This window comes from Nannospalax galili, unplaced genomic scaffold (assembly GCF_000622305.1).
Source record: "Nannospalax galili isolate Female #2095 unplaced genomic scaffold, S.galili_v1.0 scaffold540, whole genome shotgun sequence".
Classification (NCBI taxonomy): domain Eukaryota; kingdom Metazoa; phylum Chordata; class Mammalia; order Rodentia; family Spalacidae; genus Nannospalax; species Nannospalax galili.
In genome coordinates this window covers 3,119,638-3,147,432 of record NW_008348613.1, presented here as the reverse complement: position 1 = coordinate 3,147,432, position 27,795 = coordinate 3,119,638, and the positions used below count along the sequence as shown (strand labels likewise).

At 36.3% G+C, this 27,795-nt stretch overlaps 1 protein-coding gene across 5 annotated transcripts in view; it reads left to right on the top strand.

Moving 5' to 3' along the window:
• Window positions 1-3,259: 3,259 nt before the first annotated feature.
• Fap (fibroblast activation protein alpha) overlaps window positions 3,260-27,795 on the top strand; it is a 76,570-nt gene continuing 52,034 nt past the window's right edge. For 2 of the 5 annotated variants that reach the window (XM_017801259.2, XM_029569685.1), the window contains exons 1-6: window positions 3,277-3,468; window positions 3,797-3,881; window positions 21,407-21,505; window positions 22,378-22,472; window positions 23,340-23,414; window positions 25,485-25,537. In XM_017801259.2, the coding sequence (XP_017656748.1) occupies window positions 3,463-3,468; window positions 3,797-3,881; window positions 21,407-21,505; window positions 22,378-22,472; window positions 23,340-23,414; window positions 25,485-25,537 (413 nt within the window). In that variant the 5' untranslated portion in view covers window positions 3,277-3,462. Of the gene's footprint in view, window positions 3,469-3,796; window positions 3,882-21,406; window positions 21,506-22,377; window positions 22,473-23,339; window positions 23,415-25,484; window positions 25,538-27,795 lie in introns of those variants that run through there. The other 3 variants (XM_008845757.3, XM_029569686.1, XM_029569687.1) reach the window with 3 other exon arrangements.

Genomic DNA, 27,795 nt, shown 5'->3' with positions numbered 1-27,795 from the left:
TAAAAAATTAAAAGAGTATACAATAAAGTTTCTACTGTTTCCACTTGTGACAGTATGCTCCTTACTTATTTATGACTTGTTCATAAAATATTTTCACGGTTTTGATTAATAAGTTAATCATTCATCTTCCTACTCCAAAATAAGAAAAATACCAACCCTATTTATGATTTTAACATGTTTCATTTCCTCTACACTCCTAGAAAAATAGAACTGAATGTGTTTTCTGGGAAATCATACATGTCTGTGTTAATCACCCTCCATGACTATGACAAAATACCTGAGGTAAATAACTTAAAGGAAGGAAAGGTCTATTTTGGTTCACAGTTTCAGTCTGCAAGTCTGATGGTTCCAGTGTTTCTAGGCCTCTGGTCTGCAGAACATTGTGGTAGAAGAGTATACAGCAAACCTGCTCAATTCATAGTGGCTGGCAAGCAAAAAGAGACAGGAACAGGTCATGGCCTCAATTTGTCTTCAAGGACATCCACAGAAACCTCCTTCTTCAGGTAGGCTCTGGCTCCTACCCTGAAGTCATCCTTTCTTCTTCTGTGTCATCTGAATAGAACAAAAGATGTTTTATGAGAAAAGTTCTAATGCTGACAAATGGCATGACTTCAATTTAGGCTGACACACATGTTGTATGTGTCCCTTCTGTCCTTCCTGTCCTTCCTCCCTGGTCCATGCAGAAATTATCAACGAATTAAGGCAGTCCTACTGAGCACAATTCCAGCCTGAGGCCCATTCTTGGCATGAGCTTCAGAAAGGAAAAAAAAAGGCTGAACTGTACCTTTTGTACTTGTGCAAGCATCACCTTCTCAAGTAAACAGATTGTCTCTCATTCACTTTTTGTTTTCACAACTATGACAATAACAAAATCAACAAATGGAATGCTAACTGTAAATTTTTTTAATCTTAATTTCCTTAGCGAGCCAAAAAAAACCTTAACAAAAGTATTTTTATTTTGACCTTCAAAAGAAAAAAATGTAGTAAAGACATTAAATCAACTAAAAACTAACAATTTTTGTGGAAATCTTTGCTTGGATAAATTGATTCACATACTTATCCAAAAGGGCTAAACATCTGCTGCTCTGTTGTGGGAAGCCTATTTTGCTGATGAGATCATAGGTAGGATACTATGGAATCATTATTTCTCTACTCAGTTACATCCCCCTTAAACAATTCAAATTGATAAGAACCTTCTGGAAGTTACAGTTTGATTCATATAACCTTCCAAGGAAAACACAAACAAAACTAAGATGTTTCATCTTTATAATTCTCCTTCATACTAACACTTTTAACTTAGATGTGTCCTTGCTAAGGCACCCTGATTTCTCCATAAGGCCTGCCAAATGAGTGTCTGAGAACACCTACACTCAGCTGTAGAGCCCTAAGTGGTACTCAGACCAGTCACATCACAGTGCATTTTTAATTGCTATAGCTAACAGTATGCATTTTAATTACACCCTAATTGTTTATTGCAATCGGTTTCTCTACAGAATGTGAAGACTTGAAAATGACTACAGAGTACTTGTGGACTTTTGCTTTGGCAGGTTGGGGCAGAACTTCTGAGAAAGTTCTGTGTGGATGTTCCAAAGAAGGCAATTAATCTAAGAAATCCATGTGAGAGCAGTTCATTTGGGACCAGGCTGCTGACTTGATTTTGCATTGAGGATCTCACAATCACATCACATGGAGATGCCTGTAAGTACACAACATACTTTATAATTGCTCTCAATGATTGCTTTGCCTTGTGAAGGGGGTAGGGGGTTACCAACCTCAGAGGAAAGGCCGCTTGTCCCAGAACTGCTGTGGATACATTTTTGTGCCAGTAAGTGCTTTATGATTCATTTTCCTCAACAGAACTTTCATAAGGCTGGAATTCAGGGAGGAGAGTCTGGAGAATGTCTGAGAGGAAGTTTGCAAACCACTGTCCTGGTTTGTGCTCAAGAAAGTTTCCTGTGGTAGCCAGGCCAGTCAACTAAAGCAAACAGCAACAGATTTTCATAATGCTTCCTCGTTACTTTTCATAAACCATCCATGAAAAGTCATCCTGAAGTCTATCTAGCATATTCAGGCCAAGGACATTACAGACTTTTAAGGAAAGTCATCGGTGGAAAAACTAACAATACAATAGACTGGCAGCTGTGTCCATGGGAATCAGAGAATCTGCCTCAGTGAATTTTGATCCAACCAGAATATTCCAATAAACTAGCATGTGTATATGTGTATAAGGAATGTGGTGTGTGTGTGTGTGTGTGTGTGTGTGTGTATGATGTGTGTGTATGTATGATGTATGTGTGTGTGAGGTATGTGTGTCTGGGTGTGAGTTGTGTGAGTGTGTATGGGTGTGTGTTTATATGTGTATTTGATATGTGGATGTGTATGGATGTGAATGTGTGGTGTGTATACGTTGTGGATGTGTATATGTGAGTGTGTATATGTGTGTGATGTATGTATGTGTGTGTGTGGTATATGTGTGTATGCATGTGTGTGTGTATGTGTTATTTCCATCAGCCATTTTACTGATCTGCCAAGATGACCCATCACTTTGAAATATGTGGTTTTAGCTAAAATGAAGTACACAGGACTACTCTTTTCACATGCCTTTTTAAATTTTATTTTAAGATCTTTATAATTACTAAATGTTCTCCTTTCTCAGAAGATATTTTGAGAGAAAAGCAAAAATATCATTCTTGTAAAACCATTTTCATTCTGCCAAAGGTCTGCTGGTAAATTATTCCTCCTGATCTTTCCATCTTTCTAGCCTGTGCAAATACACCTAACCCATACTAAATTTCACCAGATGGCTTTTTATTTCTTTAAAGTAAAGCAGCCGTGGGTTTAGACAGTTGAATTTTTAAACTTCTGTATTTACTGAAAGTGCATATGGTGCTATATGGACAAAGAAATTGTGCTGAAGGAGAAACATTTCTGTCTGCAGTACCTCATAAGCTCCCAGGAAAAAAGTGTGCAGCTACACGGCATGTTTCCCACAAAATCTTACTTGGCTTCAATGTTCTTCTCCTCCTAAAGATTAGATAAAGGTACAATGTACATGTCAGACAATTTTATTATTTGAACTCCCCCCTTTTATTTGCAAATGGTAAGATTTTTAGAAGAAAATGTAACATAAAACTTGAATAAAAAAAATAAAATAACTTCTGTATGATAACGTAAGCAGATGTTAGTGTAGAACTTGTAAGGATGAGAAGGCTATTGCAGCCTCCCTTGAGTCACTCATAGTTCACTTAAAGGCCAAGAACGCCCCCGAAATCTGTTTCTAATTTTACAGAAATCTCTTGAAATTTGGCACAGTATTCAAAAGTCCGTGGAAAGAAAAAACTCTTGTCCTGACTTCAGCTTCCAACTAGGAAGACAGACTTGCTTCTTTTCAACGGTTTTCACAGATCCAGTGACCCACGCCGTGCAGTGAGAATCAGCTAACTTTCAAAAACATCTGGAAAAATGAAGGTTAGTGTGTACAGTCTCAGGTATTACTACAGAATGAAAGTTGGCAGGACTGGAATGACCAGCGTTTTCTATTCTTTAGAGAAGGTGAAGATTTGTATGTGAGTATCTGCTTCCTGCTGTGTTAGGATTGGGAAATTCTTCTAACTATACTGTAGAAACATTTGTCCTTGCAGAGCTGGAAGACGTCCAGCAATTACCGCCAGATCAGTGGAAAGCAATCAAAAGCTTTATGGGGAGGAGAAGTAGGATTTAAGTGTAAACAAGATCTTACCATTCCTACTACTTAGTAGGAACTAAGCCTATGCCTAATTTTCTTTATTTTATGTAGACATGGCTAAAAATTGTATTTGGAATTGCTACCTCGGCTGGGCTTGCTTTACTGGTGATGTGCATTGTCTTACGTCCTTCAAGAGGTAAGGAATTTCTGTGATTACCCCAATCTGCCTGGCGTAGCTTGGAAAATGCACTAATGTGTGATCACAAGTAGATGAACATTTCCTAAGTGCTTATTTTCCAAAGTAAGACTGTTATTTCTAAGAAGACATAAAAGCTAGCAGATACGTTTTATGCAAGACCAGAAATACTGAAGAATTTAAGGCATGGGTAGGAAGAGATTTACAGTGTTATTTCAGCAATAGAAAGACCTAAGAGTTATTGTGCTTCCCTCCCACCAACCCCCAAAATACATACAGAAGACAAGCTTCGATGGGCCTTTAAAGACAATATTTTTAACTAACATTGTTTTTCATTTCCAGGCTTGCCTGGTAAAAACATGAGTTAAGAATAGAAAAGTTAAAACGGAATCTATGGAGGCTTTAAAATCACTAAATAGTGTTTCCAAATTTGAGGAAGAAGTTGAGAATAGAAATCTTGGGAATAGCTATATAGAAAAAGTAAAATTGTTTTTCTAGATACAGTAGCAATTAACAATTAACTAAGTATAGTTAAGCAAGTATTATGAATCATAATAAATCAAGTTGTACAGAAAGGCTGAGACTGCCAGTGATCTTACTTCACTGAAAACCGAAAGATACTATGAGCTGAAATCGAGGCTAGTTTTGAATTTATTGCTACCAATTGATAATATACTAAGAGAATAGTTCCATTATTATGAAAGCAACTTGTATTTCTATAGCAGAAAAATGATGCAACGATGGATCTCATGTCTTAGAATTTGGGGGCCAAAAATATTAAAAGTTTATGAGAGATAAGATGGGAAACATCTTTGGTTAAAAGTTAACTGACAGTTAACAGCTAAAGAATGTGTAAAGGTACATGGAGCTTGTTGAGACTGTCCTTCTGATTATAAATGTTGCCCTTTGGACTTTGAACTACCATTTCCCACGTAAAACATATTTATTCATGTCAAATAGCACATAGTATAGATATTTGTGTCTATACTTACATTTATAGATCAGACATTTGTGTCATTACATATAATCCCAATCTTTACCCTCTTTCCAAGTTTTTATATGCATAGCATACGCAAAAATATGTTATAAACTATATATAACATAAAGGTCTTTTATAACATAGTTTTCTATTTTCAAAGGACAGAATAATTCTGACTTGAATATGATAAAATAATCAAATTAACCTTGAGATTAAATTTTGATATTCATTTAGTTCTAGTTCAGAAATAGAAAAATCATGTATAAACTTGGAACTACAATTTGGTCTATGACATCACTGTCCTTTTATACTGAAGATCTTCCTAGAATAGCACCTGAAATCACTTGTGAGACAATGTACTCTTTCCTTCTGCAGCAGGACTGCAGTCAGGTGAGGTGACCTCCTCCTTCTGGCCGTCCTCCTATCTTCTCATTTGCTACACTTTAACCTCCCCGAGTGTGTGCCAGGTCCAGTTCCCACTCTCACATTGTCCTAGTGGCAAGGAGAGGGAAAGTAGGAAGGGATCAGAACAGAGAAATCAAAGCTAAGTAAACATCTACTTAGTCTTCCCCTCACACTTCATCAGAAGTCCAATTACCTCACATTTGTCTAAGCAGGGTCTACGTTTCAATGTAAAAGACATCTTAACAGATGTGAAGGAATACTAAAGAAATATTCATCCACAAAGTATGTGCCTGTCATTGAGCTGGTGGCTGGGGTTGTAAAGGTGTCTCTGTTTCCTTTGGAAAGGCCAGCAAGCAATAATTCTTCACTTTGTACATCTCAAAATACATGGTCATCACCACCATTACATACAAAGATTTCTATCACTACCCATAGTCTAAGTGAAAGAGAGTGGGGAGAAAGGGACTAGTAGGGTTAAATTCCACAAAGTGTCAGCCTCCAGCTTAAGGGAGTTCTGGAGGAATCACACTGGATCTTGGGAACAAACGGAAATGTGCAGTAGTGGATGGGGATGCTCTATGTAGCTCACTTAAATATTAAAAACTAATGACTGCAACAGCTTTTTCTGAAACTTCTAAAATATTTTTAATTTTAGTCCAAATGGAAGGCACACATAAGTTTCTCCCCGGTTGTCTCATGCTGTCCTTGTCTTTGGCCTGTGCCCCTTCACCTGGGTCTCTTTCTTCTCCTGCTTCACTCATTCGTTCTCTTGAGGATTTTATTTCCTGGAAGCATCCCTTCTGCATGAAGATGCAGCCAGGCAGAAAGTGAAAACAACGCTCCCCAACTTCCCTTTACTTTCATTCATAACAAATACACACTTTCCCATTTCAAGAGGTTTATAGAGGCGACAAAAGCTAAAAAGTAGGGACCGGAGAGATGGCTCAATGGTTAAGAGTACTGGCTGCTCTTACAAAAGACCTGGGTTCGGTTTCCAGTACCCACATGCTGGCTATCAACTGTGCTAGCTCCAGTTCCAGGGAATCTGACACCCTCTTCTGACCTCTGTGAGCACAGCATAAGTGTACCTACATATATTCAGGCAAAACACTCATATACATAAAATAAAAATTGAAAAACAAACAAACTAAAAAGCAGAATTGGAAAAATTCAGAGGTCCTAAAATTTAAAAACAAATCTGTCTAGCCTTCCTTGCTTCATGATTTATGCTTCCTGAATTTCTGCACTCTGTGAAAGGAATTGTAGAAAATATCTACCCTTGCCTCATATTCTTTTGAGAGTAGATTACCCCTGATGGTGATACACAAACACCCAATAAACACTAGTTATGACTGTTTTACATTGATTTATTTTGCATTTGTGTCTGGAGGGGTGACATGCATGTGGAAGTCAGAGGACAGCTTGTGGGAGTTGGTTCCCAGGACTGAACTCAGGTTGTCAGCCTTTACCCACTGAGCCATCTCATCTGCCCAGCTATTGTTTTTCCTAAAATTTACATAATGTGGTAGATATTCAATAGTGTTCAGAACTTCATTGTTTACTCTATCCTACTATAGAAATACATATATGAAAAAAGATGAATAGTAGGCCTTTCGGTTTGACCTATTTCGTTTTTAAAAAGTTCTCCTTAATTCTTAAAGTAGGAAGTCTTTAAGTTTCAGTATTCTATTCCCCATCTTCTTGGACCTAAAGCAATGACTATTTCAGAAACTTTTGTTTTTGAGGCAGTCTTAGAAGAAAGAGAAAAAATAAGGGAATTCGAAGGTGGGAAATCAAAGCTCAGTGAAAGAAGGTAAAGAGGGTCACACAGTGTGAAGAATGGCAGGTTCTCCCAGAGTGTGTTTCTGGAAGCTTCTAAAGGAAGGAGGGTCCTCATGACCATCCTGAAGACTCCTTGCTTATTTTAACCTCTTTTCCTCCTTTTGGCATGGCTGTCATTCTGGCCTAATATGTTTTATAGAAATTTATATTATGTGCCAATTTTAAAATCATATTTCACATAAAAATTCAGATCTGGGCTTCTTTACAAATGCCTAGTACTTATTAGAGTGGCTTCCTACTTCTCAATATCCAAATTAGCATGTTCTGGCCACCGGAACAAGATTCCATACACGAGGTGGCTGAAACAACAGAAACTTTATTTTCTCATCGTTCTGGAGTCTGGAAGTCCAAGATCACGGTGCCAACTAGTTTCTCCAGAGGCTTTCCTTGGCTTACAGACAATTGTATCCTCACCAGACCTTTTCCTTGTGTGTATCCCTGGCATTGCTTCCTCTTCTTCATCCAGACACCAGTCCTGCTGGACTAGACCATCATGATGCCACTTTAATTGTCCTTTTAAAGTTCCTATTTCCCAGGGTAGTCACAATGAGGTTGAACTTAACCTTATAACATTTTTTTTCTTTTTTAAAAATTTCTATTGCAGTTATTTATTTATTTATTTATTTATTTATGTGTATGTGTGTGTATGTATGCCTGGTGTCAGAGGTCAAAGAACAACTTTGAGGAGTTACATCTCTCCTTTCACTGTGTGGATCCTGGGGATTAAGCTCAGGTCATTGAGTTTGGAGGCAAGCACCTTTATCTGCCAAGATATCTCAATGACCGTCAACTTGTAGCTTTTCAGGAGAATTATATCCCACCCATAACAAGAATGGCCAATTAAGCTCTTTTTTTTTCTGAGATATTTGAACTGGAGCTTTAAGGAGAAGGATAAAAGTTCAAAATAAACTCTCATTGTAGAGTGAAGTCAGGTACAAAGCCCATGATTCAAGAATGTTTTTGAAAAGTTCATGAAACCAGAAAGAAAATTATAAAGTTATGAATCCAAAGCCACTTCAACATATTAACAAAGAAAACATACATAGCTATAGAACAGTTACAGATATTGTTTAAATATGTGTGTACTGTAAAACTAACACTTGCTATTTATTTTATAATAGCTAATAATACCTAATATAAGGTATTTCAAAAGGTATTTGAAATCATGGCTAATTTGCATAGAAGAGAAATTAATATTTTTAAGAAGAACTACAGTTTGTTTATATTTAGGCAGAAATATTCTGTTGATATTATTATTGTAACTATTACTGTTAAACCCTCAAAAGTCACTTTTTATAAAAATAAATTTTATGAGGGCTGGAGAGATGGCTCAACAGTTAAGACCTGGGTTTGTATCCCAGTACCCACATGGCAGCTAACAACTGTCTGTAACTCCAGTCCCAGGGGATCCGACAGCTTCTTCTGTCCTCCACGGGCATTGCACAGCATGGGTGCACTTACCTACATGCAGGCAATACACACATACACATAAAAATAGTAAATAAAATATTAAAAATAAAAAATAAATTTTATGAAATAGATAATCTTAAAAGGAGGAGATGAGAATATATTTTTAAGTTTTGCCAATATCAACATTTACAACTGGGAAATGAGCTCCTTTAAAATTCTCAAGAGTTTTAAGCTTATTTGCTCACTGTTTTTCTGAAAGTAATATAGGGACAGTCTAGAAGATTGAAGAAAATGATCAGAAAGATCATAGGTATAAAAGAGCTTTTGAGTGGAGTCTTAGTAAGTCAAACCTGTAAATTATATTTCTCTGGACTCTAAAATGATAGAAATTGAATCTGGCAGAGTTTTTCCAAATTCTAAATATTGTAAAAATAATCAAAGTTTTTAGATGATTTTATAACCCAAAGAAGTGTACTTGTCTCAGATTTCTAAAGAAAATGGTGTTACACCTTATGCAAGAGCATCTAGATATAAATACTCCTTGAGGAAAACATGTTTGAAAGCTCAAATGAGGGTGTGGAATCAAGACTAGTTTTTTTAGACCACACATGATCCAACCAAGACCTAAAATATGGCAATAATCAGCACAGTAGGTACAAAATGAAATGATCTTTTTTATAGAACAGCTAATCAAACACTACATCTCTTTTTTCTCCAATACCCATTATAGTCAGAGAAAATAGCTTATTTTTATTTTGATGCCCTTGTGAATTGATTAAAATTATATAGCAAACAGAATAATATCTTTATTCACCTTTATACCCATTAATTATAAAAATGATAATATTGTTTAAGATCTATATTCTTATGCAAACTATGATTTTATAGATGGTAGAAAGATTAATGTAGTCAGGACTCTTTAAAAGAATATAGTATGATACCTGTACAAAAATATCAGCCAGATCATTGCGATGAAACTGATTTCTACAAAAATTTTAGATATCCAAATGTACTCACTCAAAAAAATAATAGAAAACTGAAATAGAACTATAATGCCTAAAATATACCAATGCATCTCTCAGCTAATACCAGTGAAGCTTTCTCATGCAACAGTTGGTGATTAACCCAGAAAGCCACAACTGGCCAAAGTACAGAGAATAAGAGACTGCAGAGTGCTTGTCTCTGAATAGAATACCTATATCAAACCTCTGATTCTCAGGGTCAGGGATCACTGTGGAAGAGGAAGCAGAAAGGACTGTAAAAGCCAGAGGTGGTGGATGACTACAAGGAAACAGAGTGTTCCAAACAGCTCAGAAGTTACTCATGAGTTTATAGCAATGCATAAGACCCAAGCAAGCTCAAGCCAGACAATATTCCAGCATAGATGTGAGAAAATGGGGGGGAGACCCAACCTAATCTGGAAATTATTGGCAACCAATAACTACAGGAAGAGGGAGAGGTGGTTTTCTCTAAGGATGTGACATTAGATAGGTTAACCAGGTTCCAGTAGGTGAATATACATCAAAAGACATTTGGAGACATAAGCTTGGCATGCTATGCCTTAATATATATGACAGAGTACATGAAATCTAGAGGGGGAGCTGTAAGATGGGTATATATAGGGGAAGGCAGTCTAAATATGATCAAAATATACTGTATGAAATTTATGAAAATTCAATAAAAAATTAATTATAGAAAATAAATTGAGCAAAAGGGCCATGGTGTCATATGTTTATAATCCAAGCACAGTAGAGAATGAGGCCAGAGGATCAGAAGCATGAATTTGAGGTTCAAGGTCAGGCTATGCTATACGAGGTGTCTCAAAAATCCAAAAAGTAAAAATTTAAAGAAAAAGAAATTGAGTGATCTCAATATCTGCCCCCCCCTGCAATTGAAGGATACTAAGCCCAGATAACTTCAAAAGGAAGACAGAAGAGAAAAAAGGGAAAGGAAAAGAAAACATCCAAAATCATTCCAAAGGCCAGTGCTACCTGATTCTAAAACAAATAAGCCAACAAAAACTGATAATGTAGACCAATAGTTTGTGAATGTATATTTTAAATTGTCAACAAAGCAAACTAAATTCAATGCTATTTTAAAAGATTATGCATCAGAACCAAATGAGATTTCTCTCAAGAATATAAGGCTATTTTAACAATGACAAAACCCCTGAGTAATCATTAAAATAAATACAAAGAAAGGATTTTACAAAAATCTAGGACCCTTTCATGGTAAAAAGTTCAATAGAGCCAGGCATAGTGGCACATGGCTGTAATCACAGCATCAAGGATGCTGAGAAGGAAGGATAGCTGCAAGTTTGATGTTCCAGGATAGCAGGGGCCTAGGCAGGGAGACTGTGTCTCAAAACACAACCCAATGAAACAGCCACAACAAATTCAAAAGATTAATTAGACCTCTAAATATATTTAAAAAAAAAAAAACCCTGCTGCTTCTACATGATAAAAGACACTTTAGCTCCTGGCACAGAGGCAGTGACCTTTAGTCCCAGCACTCTGAAGGCAGAGGCAGGTGGATCTATGGGAGATCCAGAAAAGCCTGGGATGGTCTACATAGCAAGTTCCAGGCCAGCTGGGGCTACATAATGAGACATATATACACAATATAAGACACTCTAAAAACATTCATAGCCAACATCACAGTTAATATTGAAAGACTCACCATTCCCCCTAAGATCAAGAACAGAAGAACAATATGTTTATTAACATAACTTCTACTCAATATTTCATTGGTGGTTTTAGATAGGATAATTAGGCAATAAAAAGTAAAAAAAAAATTCATATTAGAAAGGAAGAAGTGAAACTACCTCTATTCCCATATGACAAAATCTTCCTTATAGAAAAGCTAAATAAATTGATTGAAAACAAATTAGTACTAATATAAATAACTTCAGCAAAGTGTCAGTATATACAATCAACATATAAAAATAAAATTACATTTACATTCTATTACTCAGAGATCAGAACTGATATAATGAATGTTGTTTATAAAGGTTAATTATTAAACTGGTTTGCATGGCACAGGCTTGGTAGTCCAACAATAACCGTCTGCATGCTGTAAGGTTGAAAACCTGGTAGCTGCTGTGTCCATTACAATGGATGCCTCCCAATATGGTGCTAAAGATCTGGAGAATTCTTCTTGAGCTGCTAGTAGTCAGTTCATGTTGGAAGGCCCAAAAATGTGAGTTCCAGTGTCCACAAAGGGTGGTGATAACAGTCACACTAACAGAGTAGATGCATTCACCAGCAATGAGTAAAGTGGGAAGACAAAAAGCAGTGCTGTTTTCCTCCAGACTTCTTTCTATGTGGGCTACCTTAGGAGGTGCTGCCCACACCAGGGGAGGGTTTTCCCTTCCCAGTTAATCTTTCCACTAAATATCCTCACAGACATACGCAAAGGCATGTTTTTTATTTAATACCATATCCAACCAAGTTTGACAACCAAGATTAACCATCATATATACATTAGCAATGACCAACCCAGAAAGAAGATATTAATAAATAAAAAACTCCATATTTTGTGATCAGTAAACCTAATATTTTAATATGACAACACTCTCTAATTTTGTCTTTGGGTCAAATGTAATCTCTATTTAAATTTTATATAGTTTTGTAGAAATTGATAAATTGACCCTTAAATTCATAAAATAGTCAAAAGAATATTTAAAAAGTAAACCGGGAGAAATCATACTTCATACATCAAAACATGCTACAAAGCTACATGATCAAGACATTGTTGTACTTCCACAAGAGCAGATACACGTAAATGAAGGAAATATTACAGAAATGAAACTTTAGGTCAGAGTGACAGACAGCTCAATGGGTAAAGTAGGCAGCCCGCAAGTCTGACAACTTGAGCTGGATCCCCTGAATCCAAATTTTTGAAGACAGTTGTGATGGTATGTGTAATTCCACACTCCTACACTGAGATGGGAAGCAGAGATGAGAATATGCTTGAAGATCACAGCCCAGCCATCTTGGACTACACTGCACAACAAACAAGAGAAATTCTGCCTCAACATTTTGGAAGACTAGAACTGACTCTCAAAAGTTGGTCCTAACCTCCACACACTCATCTTGGCATATGTAAACACACACACACACACACACACACACACACACACACACGCACATATGTACACATGCATGCATGGACACCAATAAATAAATAAATACAGCTGATTAAAAAATAATGAGGCTGGGTGGCACATGCTTTTAATTCCAGCATTTAGGAGGCAGAGGCAGAGGGGTCTCTGTGATATTGAGGCTAACCTGGTCTACACAGTGTGTTTCAGGCCAGCTGAGACTACAGGGAGACCCTGTCTCAAAAAGAAAAAAAAATCAAAACCAACAAACAAACAATTAAAAAACAAAACAAAAAAGAAAAATAATGAAGAATTTACAATAATGGTTATTTAATTTTCATAAGGTTACCATGAAAATTCATTGGGGGAATATACTAACAAGGATTTCTGCTGGAGCAACTGGATATCCATGTGAAAAGAATGAATCCCATCTTCACACATCACAAAAAATAACTCAAAATGGATCAAAGTCCTAAATAAAAGAACAATGAATATTAAAACCTATTCTTAAAAAATTGTCCATGTACTTAGGTTAAGTGATGGTTTCTTCATTATGACCTAAAGCACAAAGAGCAAAAGACAAAAATCATAAGCTGGAATTCTTCAAAATTTAACACTTAACTTGCCAAGAACATCACAAGAACCAAAAAACTATCCACAAAGTGGGAAAAATATTTGTAAATAGTGTATTTGATAAGCAACTTGTGTACAGAATACATAAATTTTTTAACATTCATAGTAAACAAGAAAATAAACTAAAATTGAATGGAGGATATATATTTTGACAAAGAAGATATGAAGATGATACAACTGATGCTCAACATCATCCAATAACTTCTAGAAAAATGAAAATGAAAACCACAGCAAAATACCAGGAATGAAATAGCAGGGGAAGTAGTTACATATCCACCCCAATGTGTCATGCCCTCCTTTGGTGATGCAGTAGAAATGGAGAAAAGCAGACAGAAAAGAAAGATGTATTAGTTACTTTTCTGTTGCTATAATAAAAGACCATGGTCAAAGGCAAGTTACAGAAGAAAGAGTTTATATTGACTTAGGGTTCCAGAGGGATGAGTCCACCATGGCAGGTATATATGATCACACTACCACCAACTGATTACTGAGTTCTCAAAACTTTAGCCTATAAGAGACATTTCTCATTCAAATCACACAAGATGTAGTAGTTGGATGTCTGGGTGTTCTACAAAGACAGCGAAGAGGGCAATCAAAGCTCTCTTCCAAATATTTGAATGGAGGAATTCTGTGGCGAGTGGGTAGTGCCATTTATGTAGTGAAATCTACATAAGGAATATGGAATTTGTTTCATTTTTTTCTCTTTTAGTTCTTTTTTATGTCCAGTGGAGGTCAGATACAGCAGTGGTGGTAAGGGTGGGTCAGCCCAGAGATGTGCAATATTCTAAGAAAATGAAATGACTGTAGACAATGACTTTTCTTTAGACCTCATGAAATAGCAATAAAGGAGCCACAATACAATTTCAAATGGAAGTTAAAGGAACACTAGCTGAGAAGGAGACAGTGGATCTTAAAAACAGGCGAGGTTGGTTTTCTTCCTGTGAGTGCCAAAAACAGCACTTGCCAGTCCTGTTCTTATGCATTATGGTGACTTTGTCCCATGATCTTAGAAACCTTACTTTATCATGAAAGACAACTCTAATTGAAGTAGCATGACACATAAGTGGGCTATTAGAAAAAGCCAGATGATTCCTTTGAACAACTTGTTATTCAGTATTATTGTAGACACAACCTTGCCAATTGCTTTTGAGTGTTAAGAGCTACTATATGTTCCAACCAAACAGTAAATGCTCCATAGTCAGAAACTTCTTTGATACAGTTCAAATTTTCTCATTTTCTTTTAGCCTGTGTTTGGGGGCATACTTATTTAACCTCTTGTATGTTGCTTGGTTCTTGTTTTAATATTTGTTGTTTGCTTGTTGTTAAACAGGTATGTTTTTATGTTAAATCAAAGTGGTAAAGTGCCCGGACTCTAAAATCACATGGATTTAAGCCTCACATTTGCTATACATTAAGCATGTTGGTTTCTCTAGTTTTCACTTCCTAACTTGCAAATAGTGTTCATTACAGTGTATATTTCAGGGAGACTGTTGTAAGGATTTCCTAGAAGCATGCATGTAGAGTGCTTGCTACTAATAATAATATTTCCCACTACTGGCATAACATTACTTCAGATCCCCCCCCCTTTTTTTATTACCAAGCTGTCAGTTTTAGCCCACACTGGATTTTTAAATAGCTGGTAAATAGTGTATTTTTTCACCCAGATGTTTCCTACACTTACTCCTATGGATTTACTTCAGAACTTCAGAACTAAACATGACCCAATATGGTGATTGGAATGATGTCTCCATTTAAGTCAATCTCTGCAAAGCCAGTAGAATGGGGACAGCGTGTGTGATGTCCTGTTTGCTCTCCTTAGAGTGTCCCTGTGGCATCAATCCCAACGCAAATGTGAAAGTGAGAATGAAAAGCCCCTGTCTATCATTGTGTGCCTACTTAATAAGGCATGCTTCTTCATGTGCTTTACAATGAATGTGAGAGATAAGACTGGATGTTTCTACTCTGATACTCTCCGTCTTTTAGGCTAGTCAACTAAATGGAAGACATGGCTCTCATAAAGAAACAAAATTTTCAGAATTAGGAAAGCAGTGGCTCATTACTTGTTTGTGACTCATTTCAGGAACAGTAATTTCTTGGATATATAATTGAACTAACTTTCAGCTTTGCTTAATAAGTTTAAAACTCAAATAATATCTAAAATAATTAAAGCATGTGGTTAATTAGAGAATTTAAGCACTGTATGAATAACTATGCTAAAGATGGACCAAATCTAATTTAAGGACACTGCCAGGAATTAAGTGTTAAATGAGTAAGTGTCAGTTGTATATAGAAGGCAGATATGCTCTGATAATCATATTCTACATTTTTAAATCCATTAGTGTTTAAAAACTACAAATGAAGAGCCATCTTTCTAAAATCATCAAATGATATATTTCAGTATTAGCCATTATTTAGAAAAGGACTGGAAAATCCATTTATTGATCCAATAATTGGCATAATGAAATATCTTAATGGAATAGTGACAAACTTGTTCAGTGTGTTTGACTATTTAGAGATGCACTCTTGCTTTATACACATACCCACACCTCACTAGTGTGCAGTGCCTGAATGCTTACATCTGATCTGGAGCAGAGTAAACCCCCTTGCCATTTCTCCTCTTCTCCAGTAAAGTAAGTGTGCCCAAGGAAGAGCACATGCACATTAAAAGATCATTCATATATCCTGATAGTCAAGTGGAATTTATTCTCCATAAAAATATAAATTGCTATACAGCCTCACATACCTCCCAGGATTTTGTAGGCAAGAGGCAATTCCACTGATAAGTGAGGAGTGTGTTGAACAGAATAGATTCAGTGAAAATGGTAAGCTGGGATTCTGAATCTCTGTAGAACCATCCTGAAGCATGGTAAGCATTATGACTACCAGACCTCATCCTCAGAGATTCTGCTTCATGGGTTTGAATTTGAGAAGCCTGGGAATCTTTCGTCTTGTGTTTACTTACTTGTTTCAGTTTTGTGTGCTTGTTTATTTTTATCTTTTGAGACAAAGTCTCACACTGCAGCCCAGACTGAATTTACTAGAATTTACCTAGAATTTACTATGTAGCCCATGCTAGGGTCAAAGTCACAGAGATCCTCCTGCATCAGCCTTCCCAATGCTAGTATTACAGGCATGGACGACTGTGCCTGGCTTTTTGTTTGTTTGGTTGGTTCCTTCTTAGTTGAAGTTCTGGGGATTGAACTAGGTGCCTTGCACATGCTAAGCAAGTGCTCTATCACTGAGTTATATCCCAAGCCCTCTATTTTTTACTTTATATTTTAATACAGGCTCTTATTAAGTTGCCTAGGTTGATCTTGAACACAGTAGCCCAGAGAGGACTTGAACTTGGATGCTCTCATCTCAGCTACCTGAATAGTCTGGATTACAGGCCTGTGCCAACAGGCTTAGAAATCTGTTAAGAATCACTCTATGTGACTCCAAAGACCAAATTCGTGTAAATATTTCAATGAAGACATACGAAGGTGGAATAATGTATACACAAAATCTACAACATGACTAGAGCATAGAAAATAAGGGGGTATAATTTTTTTTAGAGAGAATTAGCAAAAAACAAGTTAACACACTAATTCTCAACTTATTTTTTTTTCCTTTCATCCAAAAAACACCATTTCTTGTTTTTCCAATTTAAGTAGATGCTAGGCACATAATAGCAAGAAAAATCAAATATAGCTTCTATTTTTGTGGTTGCAGATCCATGTTTTATGAAATTATTACCAAGATAAACAGATGAAAAATATTTAATAACTAAACTGTTCATGTGGCACAATGCCAATGGTATTTTTATAGTGCTGGTGATGGGTTAGGAGATAAGTGCTAACAGTATAGTGAGCTGGTGTTGTACTTGTGATCTTTTTATGTGTATAAAACATTGTATCTTAGAATGGAAATTCTATATAAACACTGTTTTATTTCCATTCTAATATAACCTAATATAACATCCTTGAGCAGACATATTACTCTACTGAGTTATAAACGTGGTAAATTCCAGGAAGAGAAGAGAAGAACGCCCAAATTCTCCCTGTCGTACTGGGGACGAATGCAATGCTCCCAGTCTAACATCAACATAATTACACTTTTCATGCCCTTAGTTTACAAAGGTACCACAAAGCTAGGAATGATCATCCTTCCATGAGCCTATTCCCACATAAATGAGGCTGGCTTATCTGTATGTGGATGTTATGTATCACTCTTGGTTGCTGGTAAGGACTAGTCTCATCAGTCAATTAGTAGAATGATTAATACATATTTAAATACTTCACAGATATTTTGATTCATAATAGGATATGTGCTAAGTTCTCTGTATGAATTGTTGTCATTTGCAACTACTGTGTGTCCATATAGGTAAGTGACTAAGAAATCATATTCTGTGAAATAAAACCTTTGTGGATAATCTAATTTAGAGATTTCAAAAAAGAAAATATTTAAAAAAAAAAAGCCCAGCATGACGGTGCACACCTTTAATTCCAGCACTCAGGAAGAAGAGGTAGATGGTTATCTGTGAGATCTAGGCTAGTCTGGCCTACACAGTGATTCCCAGGCAAGCTGAAGCTACAGGAAGACCCTGTATCAAAAAACAAACAAACAAAAAAAGAAAATAGTAAGTCTTTGACATCTTTCTGAGAAATCTGATAAGAATCAGATTAGTCAATAAAGATATGAAAGAGAAAAGTGGCTAGGTATTTAGATACTTCAAAATTTTTGTCATATGTACAGTAATGTCCTAATTTTATTTACAGTCATAATTGCAATAGTTCAGTTAAGGAGCTACCCAATATTCAAAACATTCCAAGAATGACATGAATTTTGTTATACTAGAATAAAAATGTACCTTCCCTGTGTGCACAATAGTTTTGTCTGGAACAGCAGGGCTCAAACTGTGCTTTTAATTCATACTCCACAATAATATAAACAAAAGTTCCAGGGTTCAAATTATTTAGAAAACACTGGTTTAAATATTTACTGAAGGATGGGAGAGGTTTCTCAGAGGGTAAAGTGCTTGCTTTGCAAGGAAGAAAGATTGCTGTGCACTCATGAAGACCTGAGCTCAAATCCTCAGAACCTACATTCAAAAAAAGTCAACTGTGGTCACATGCGCCTGTTATCCCCACATTCTGGAAGGATGGAGGTAGAGAGAGGAGGGTTTCTGGGACTTGCTGGTGGACAACCTAGCTCCAGTTTCAGGGAAAGGTCTTGCTTCAAAGAAGTAAGGTGAAAAAATGACAGAGGGGGATATACATCAACGTCCTCTGGCCTCTGCATGCACCTGCATACATGTGTACATATATCACACACATGTACCACATGCTCAAAGAATATTGATGAGTTAGACTAATACTGAAAAGATAACACTTCTGTTAATATATCCTAAGAAAACAGCTAAATGCTTTAACTGCATTATCTCAATTAGATCAACCTTCCATACAAATGAAAATTAAAGTTAAGAATGTCTTAGTTAAGCATAATCATAAATAAGGAAAATTATTTGCAGAGATATTTTAATAGAAAACACTATTCTATAAGGCATTCACTAACCAGCATATTTTTTGTTCTAGACTTATAAATAAGACATGACTAAAGTTTATTTGTTTATTGAATTACTATACAAGTTTTTAACAGACTATTATATAATTATTTTGGCAATCACAGCTAATGGAGTCACTACATTTTAAAAATTCCCATCTGTATTCAGGAATGTGGAGACACAAAATAAATGTATCTCAAGTGGAAAGTAATTTCCACTATAAATAGTGTAGTAATTTTTCCTTAACTATTTTAGAAACAGATCGCAATTTGGTTTAGGAAAGTTAACAAAGTTGAGTTAAATTCTGGCTAATTGTAATGCTATTGTAATAAATGGTCCCTTAATCACTTTGAGAATTTAGTCAGTACTATGAATTTTGCACATGATTGTTCCAATAAAAAGAAATCTTATTACAAATAAATTATTGTATGGTCTATGTAACCTAAACATGCAAAGGGAGTGTAGAAAAATATTATTTAGACTATGGAAAAAATATTCCATGTAAAGTTGTAAAACTGTTCACCAGCCACTTATATTCTTATAGTATAACTACTAGAAAAAATTTTGTATATTCAGAAGCTAAACAAACCCCTGTTCTTAATCAAATTTATGGACCATACGTGCATCAGTATGAATAGGATAAGACAGTAGAAAATATTTCTGTTCTGCTGACAATTTTGCTGTGATTACAGTGCATACATGCATGCATGAAGTAGGTTGAGTCTCACATTTTCACATGTGGTATAGCATAGATGAATGGGATTGCCAGTGTCTTCTAGCTTAAGCCCTCTTTTTATAAATGAGTAAGCTAGAATTCCAGAGATTTATCAGTCATGTAGGAAATTAAGAGAAGAATACATATCTCACTCACCCACCCATACATATGTACATCTATCCATCCTTCCTTGCATCCATTCATTTAGTGAGTACTCATCAAATATCTCTCTACTCGAGACACTGGAGATGAGGATGCAAGGGAAACAAGGCATGGTTTCTAGACTTTTCACAACTGTTTTGACTGCAGACAGTAGAACAGGAGTCAACAAATCAATAAAATAGTCCCACAAATGCACACATAATTATAAAGAAAACTTTTCTAAAATAAAGATATGCTTTGAGAATTGTAACAAGGGAACCTGACTTAAGTGAGCAGTTCTAGAAGGTTTCTCAGAAACAGCCTAGAATAAGCCCTGAAACCTAAATAGAAATCATGAGGCAAACAGGGAGGGATTAAAGAGTTTCAGAAGCCCTGCAGAGAGACAAAAGTGTTTAAGGGACAGAAAGTTCAGTATGTGACAGGAAGTCCAGTATGTTTAGAATCTAGAAACTGAGGAGGGAGGGGCAGGAAAGTCTGATGAGAGAAGCTGTTCCAGACCATTCAGGACCTGTCATCCAAGTTTAGAATTTTTATCTTTATAGTAAGAGTCAGGGGAAGCTATGCAAGACTGTTAGCAGAGGGATAATATTATGGTTCTCATCTTTGACAGTTTTATTTTCACCTGGGCAAATGCCAGACTCATAAATGCTATTTCGAGGTACTGGGCTTTCCTGCAACTTGGAGGTTATAAGTGGTGGACTGGAGAAGGATGAGGCAGGAGGGAGGGAGAATGGCAGCAGGCCATGAAGGGGGATTGGGAGGGAGCTGCTTTATTACCATCTCACTTACCTGACTGTCTTATGGCTCTCTAATGTACTTCCCAAGAAATAAAGTCAGGTTTGAGATATACAACTGTTTAGAAGGATTCACAAGTAGAAGAAATCTATGTGTGGCTTCAGGTCTTCTTTAGGTTAGCTTTTCCACCGATTTACAAGAATTTTTATGATACTTAATGAATATCAAGTGGTTTTTTGCTACTTCTGGTCCAGTTTCTTTTTATAAAATATATTTGGGCTAGCCAGGCATAGTGGCAGCCCTTGGGAGGCAGAGGCAGGCATATCTCTGTGAGTTCAAGGCCAGCCTGGTCTACATAGTGAGTTCCAGGACAGCTGGGGCTACAGGGAGACCCTGCTTCAAAAAGAAAAAAAAAAAAAAAAATTGGGCTAAGAAAATTATCTACGTTCACTAAGTCCTTTCTTGAGATTTCAGAGGGTAAGGATTCTGACTGATCTCATTTAACTAAATAGAATATTAAAATATAGCATTGAAAAAAGGATAGAAAAAAAAAGAGAGAAAAATGGATAGAAAACCAAGCCAAGTGGGGTTATGGGGAAGTTCAGCAGAGTGCAGACTCAGCTGTGAGGAAGCACAGTGGCGGCTTCAGAGGTTGACTTCCAGTCAGACTCAGCCATGAGGTCCCAAGTGGTTGGAACTTCATTTTCCCTCCCAGAAACCCGACAGCTCTTTGCTGCCTAAAGAAGGACATCCCAGCTGCCCTGCATGGTCCTCTTCACCTTCCCCTAAACCGTTCCCCAAATACTCGTTGGAGTTGATCAAATCACTTCCCTAAGCCCACATTACCCTGCTGCAAAAAATACTGTTTAGATAGGAGCTAAGCAGGCACTCTGATGTCAGATCCTGTCATTACAAGAGAAAGAACAGATGAAGACCATGCTTATAATTGATTTGGGCTGTTAATCTTTCATCTAATAATATGTGTCTTTATTCCTCTAAGTCTCTAACTCAGAAGCAAGCACAGCTAGAGCGCTCACTCTGAAGGATATTTTAAATGGAACATTCTCATACAAAACATTTTTCCCAAACTGGATTTCAGGTAAATGAATTATTTCCTATCTTCTGGGAATTTGTGAATTGTGTTTTGCTTTGGTTAACTACTCGTGTACTTTTATGGAACTGAAGTCATATCTATCAGCTCAAATGAACACAGAGAGGAATTCTTTGGAACCCTCACTGACCAGCCAAGGAACTTTTCACACTTTATTCATACTGCTTTCCCAGTTACTAAGAGGCTATTATGAATTTTAGTGATAAAGCAAATGTTGGAGATGCTCTGTGGAAATACTTTCTGTGAAATGAAATAGCTTCTGAGAGTGGGAAACTTGTCCCAATTTTGAAGGTATCACAAGAACTTTACCCAAAGGGGGAGATCACCATCAATCCAGACAATATGCATAACAGGCAAGATCCTTCCCTGACAAAAATACCTTTGGGGATTACAAAATTGAGATTTGTACTTCTTATAGTTAGGACACTATCAAATAAGTCAAACCAAATAAATGGTGAGTTTAACTAGCTGATTATGTTACTAGAATAAGTATTTTCATTTTTTTTCTTTAAAAGACAAAAGTCATTTGAAGTAATTTTAAACTTAGTCACACAAAACTCAAATATAATGTTTTATTTTTGCAAAAAGAAACAAGCTATTTTAAACTAATTTATCCTCTTTGTAACTCATAAAACTGCATTTCCAAGGACCCTGAGTCAGAGTAGGGCTTGCCTAGCAAACGCAGCACGGCTGTGAGATGCAGAAAGAGCACACCTCCTCGGCCTCCCACCCTTAGCTTGTATGCAGTAAATAGGGAGGAAAAACAAAGCAAGTCTGAAATAAAAGTCGGTTATTTGGTTATAAATTTATTTCCTGTTAAGAAAGATAATTTCAAGCTTTGCTTTCTTTCTTATTTGAAGGACAAGAGTATCTTCATCAATCTACAGACAATAACATAGTACTTTATAATATCGAAACAGGAGAATCATATATCATTCTGAGTAATAGCACCATGGTATGTAGCAGCATCATCTGCCCCTTAGAAACCTTTGCCAGACTTCACTGACCCAGAAACACACTCAGATTCTTGGTGAGGATCTGGATGAAACCAGCCTTCTCAGTTCTATGCCCAATGCCTTCTTCTAGATACACTGAACTACCGACCTCTCACTCTGCTCCCACCCCTAGTATCTTTCCACCTCTGTGGAAATAATATGGCATAAGACAAGAGTTAAGAACTTAGAGTGAGATGAGTTCAACTCCTATCACTAGAATTAAACGTTGGGTAACTTACTACACTATCTTAATTCACCATGCCTCAGTTTCTTCTACTATAAGATGGGAAAAATAATACCTCTTCAAGTTAGTATAAGAATTAAATGAAATAACATTAAAAAGAACCTAGAGCAGTGCCTAAAAGAGAATAAACAATAAATAGAAGCTATGCTGTCCTTGTTCATGCTGTTCTGCCTTCCTGAGCTCTCCACCCTCCTATTCTTCTATCCTCTAAGACCTGCTAGTCTTTCAAACTAAAGCTCAAAGGATGCCCTGGTAGTCAGCTATCCTCTCACTTCAATCCAATAGCTTCTCCCTTAATACTTTTGTGACATCATACTGAATCACTTCTATAGAATTTTCTAATCTGTAGTGTCATTCATCTACAAGTTTGATGTTATAGGCTTTTTGAAATAAATGAAAATGTTTAATTTCATCCAGCCCAACAGTATCTAGTAAATTTCTTTCTATACACTAGGCATGGATGAACATTTTTTAAAATTGCATTGGAAGTATGAACAAGTGTATCAATGATACAGTATTCTTTTAGAACTAAAAACTTAAGACTTATTTTTCTGCATTCTAACCAACTTCTTCATAATTTCAGAAAAGTGTGAATGCTTCGAATTATGGCTTATCACCAGATCGGCAATTTGTATATCTAGAAAGTGATTATTCAAAGGTATCAACTATTTAATTTTGGTACATATGATTGTATCTCCTATTAACATGCAGGTTAGTTTATGAAGGTAAAATAAAATTTAGCTGAGCTTGAGAGAGAGGTCCATATATCAGTAAATATGTATCTCTAAATATTCAAGAAATTAATGAATCCATAAAACATAACTCAAACATACACAAATAAGTTAAAATGTCTTTATTATTTTTAGGTCTAGCTATCCTCAAGCAGTAGAAACTACTTTTCTCTTGGATAAGAAAATTTCATTTGGGAATATTAATATTCATCAGAAAGGGAAGAATTATGCTTATATTTCTAAAACTATTTGATACTTTTACACATAGTTAATGATCATACAATTTAACCTCATGAAAGTATACTTCTATTGTTGGGCACTCAGAAAAGGAATGCAGGTCTTTTTGGTAAGGAGGTCAGCCTGGTCTACATAGCAAGTTCCAGGCCAGCTAGGTCTATATTGAGATCCTGTCTCAAAAGAAAAAAAAAAAAAAAGCCAACAAAACAAAGATATTCCTCTTGAAAATGGAAGAATTGGGGCTGGAGAAATGGCTTGGCAGTTAAGAGCACTGACTTTTCTTGCAGAGGACCTGAGTTAGTTTCCCAGCACCCACAAGGCAGTGTGTAACCCTCTGTAACTCCAGTTCCAGGGGATCCGATGCCCTCTTCTGGCCTCCACAGGCATGGCATGAACGGATGCACTTCGGTACATGCAGGCAAAACACTAACAAACATAAAATAAAAGCAAATAAAAATTTAAAATTATTTTTAAAGTGAAAAATTGACTGGCTATGGCAGTGCACACCTTCAATACCAGCACTCAAGAAGCAGAGGCAGGTGCATCTCTATGAGTTTGAAGCCAACCTGATCTACATAGTGGGTTCCAGGTCAGCCATCACCACACAGTGAGACCCTGTCTCAAAAAAAAAAATAAATCCCCCAAAACTCAATAAAAATAGAAGAATCATGTGTAGCATGATCAAACAGCACTATATAGTCAACAGCAGGAGAGGGTTTAGATTTGCACCTTTTAAATCCTAATTAATTAGAATTCCTGTTACTTAATTCCTTCTTCCAAAATGAAGTAGATGACAAACATTTTATTTCTTTCCCTCTGTATGTGACAAAAGTACAAAGTAATTTATTATCAAATTAAAATTCTAGTAGTTGTTTCAGATCAAGAAATGTGCATTAGTGCATTACTTTTCAGATTCTCCCTGAGACAGAAAGCTCCCTCAATGTTTAGAGGGTAAAGCCATCTTTACCCCTACCAGCTTGCTCTCTGTCAGCTGCTGTTTTTCAATGACCTAGCTCATTGAATATGGTCACCCATACTCCAAAATTATGCATTTCAACCTAATGGAACTTGTCTGTTAAGAATTTGAAATCCCTTCAAGAGGCAGGATCTAGGCATCATCGGCTAACCCCAGAACATACTTAAGGTGAGGGTGAAAAAGAACAGCTCTGTGAAGAATAAGCTGAAGTCTCCTATTTCTCAGCTTCTACGATTTAAAAATGTGTGCTCAATATAGAAAGATGTTTTGCAAGAAACTATGCTGTATTAAATATCTTTCAACCCATTTTCAAGGGTAGTATCTGTATCAATGTGCCCTGCAGGCCACATAGGCTATGAATGTCATAGTGGCTTTCTTTCAATCCAGATAAAAATTTGTAAGGCAGAGTATGCCAAAGAAGCTTTTTATACTAGGAAATGATTTGGGGTTTGTTTTTTATGGAGTAAAAGTTGATCACTGTTAAGATGGGCTCTGGAACTTGGACAAAGAGACTAAAGTCCACAGTAAAAAATATAGGGGCCAGGCATGGTGGTACATGCCATAATCAGGAGGCATAGGTCTTCCTGGCAAATTCCAGATCATCTGGGGCTACAAGGAGACCTTGTCTCAAAAACAAAACAAAACAAAACAAAAAAGTAAATAGAACCATATTTTGGAATTGAATTATATCCTATCTAGAGCCCCGTGAGCCTGATTTGTAGTTATATATTATCAATATCAACTTTTAAAACTTGTCCTCTGTCTTTGTCTCTCTTCCTGACAGCTCTGGCGATACTCGTACACAGCAACATATTATATCTACGACCTTAGGAATGGGTAAAACATCACCATTAGTTACTAATATAACTTAACTCTAGGATTTTCTGTTCTCATTCTAATCCAACTTTAAGACTCTCTTGTTACTGATATTCCTTTGTATTTTACAATATACATGAACCCAGAAACCAGGAAACTCTTCCTATAAGACAATCACCTCTGTTTGACTACTATTACGCACTTTATATACAAAATAGCCTTTATTTTCCTACTCTCAAAGAGAAAATTATACATATATTATTTATGGAAATAAACATATGTACTAAAAGGACAAAATCATGCATGTGGATGAGAATATTTTCAAGAGAGTGGCACTACATTCGAAAGAGGCAGACAAAGGGAGATGTACAGCAATCACTGTGTCTGGATACATATTTCATCAATTGAAAACTGATAATGTTGAAAATGGCAAAATGTTTAAGTTAATGTTTAAAATGTGTAGCATTCCCTTAAGTATAGCTAGAATAGAACTTGTCTTTATAAATTATTTTTTATTTTTATGTGCATTTAAACAACTTGAAATAGTGAAAGAAATAAAATAAATGACTGTACAGGAAGAGGAGGACTAAGGCACAGAATTCTGAACAGATGAAAGAGCATCTAAAGGCTTCAAGGCAAAGAAAACATGAATGCTAGAAAAACCCTAAGTATCCCAATTTAAGTGAAGCTAGAGAAGGGGCTGACCTACCAGTGGGAGGTTCTGTAAGGTTGAGAGGGAGTTGAGGACAGGAAATATGGGCCAATAACCATGAGGAAACAATTTTAAAGAGTTCAGATCTCTTTCTGATGACAATAGGAAATCACTGAAGGATTTTTAATGAGAAATGACATGATCAGATTTGTACTTTAGAAAAATCACTCTGGCTAATCAAGGACAATGCATTGGTTTAGTTACTCATCAATATGATACCTTCTTTGCTGTTATATAAAAAGTAAAAATAATTATATGACTCAAGGAGGTATTAAAAAACCTTTTCTGGCCTATTTCCCCCTTTGTCTAGCAAGAGGAACAAAAATTTTTAAAGTATCTCCTTCTTTTAAATGTTCAGAGAAGGAATAGGAGCTGGGTTTTAAAATACAGTCTAAGTCGATCTGTTGGATTCCAAGTCTCTTTTCTGTACCTATGCCACCACTAAATACCGAGCACCTCTGGCATAAAAGGCAAAGAGGGAAATGCAGGTGAGCTGGAAGCAGTGACCCTTCTCCTGAGAGTCCTTTAGTCTAGCAAGGTGGGAGTCTTAGCTTGGCAGTGCTTTTTTTTTCAGGTTTTAATCGTATCCTTGTTATTCTTTTAATCATTTTTGAATTCTTGATTTTTGAAGTGCACTAAATTGAAAGGCATTCCAAGTAAAATGATGGCTGGGTGTGGTGGTATACTCCTTTAATCCCAGCACTCAGGAGATTAGATTAGAGGTAGGTAGATTTCCATGAGATTGAGGCCAGTCTGATCTACATAGAGTTCCAAGTCAGCTGGGGTAACAGGGAGACCCTGTCTATAAATAAATAATCCAATAAATTGATTTTATTAATGTCTTAATAATGGTCTATATTATATTTAGGGGCCTCTGATCTATTAAACATTTAGCTTGTCTATAATAAATCTAATCAAACTTCTGGGTTTTTTTGTTTATATGTGAGTTTTTAATTATTGTGTATGTGTGGATTCTGTTTCCTCCACAATTATTTTAATTTCCAGATATTTTTGGACAGGTAAAATAATATAATTGTAGCTAGAGATGGCAAATTTGTTGAGATTCAAGGCATGACTGAATGTCATTAATCCCATGCCTCTGAAGATTGCTAAAAGTCTAGGATAGCGTAATGAAAATAGTTCTGGTCCAAGCTAGGTGGAGAGGCTTAGGAAATAGCTTTTGTAAAGCATCCTCCTTCTCCATTTTTCATGCTATTAGTGACTCATAAAACTCAAAATAGTAGCTCAGTTGGCTTGACAGTCATAAAGAGATGTGCAATAGGATTTTCAGCTTAGTGTTGTCTACATCATTACGTAGATTAATTCCACCCCAGAGAGAAAAATAAGGCAATGCTGCAGTGTCAGGCAAAGGTAACATGAACACGAACTTGAGATAGAATTGCAAATGGGTGACGAAGATGTCTGAATCATTACCTCAACTAGATCTTTACTCTCCATTCTGTCCCTTAGCTCCCACATGCCCGGTGCTCATATACTGCGCTCTGGATGCCATGATTCCCACTGAAGCATCCATGACCCACGTTGTTCCAGAGCGTGACTTTTCTCC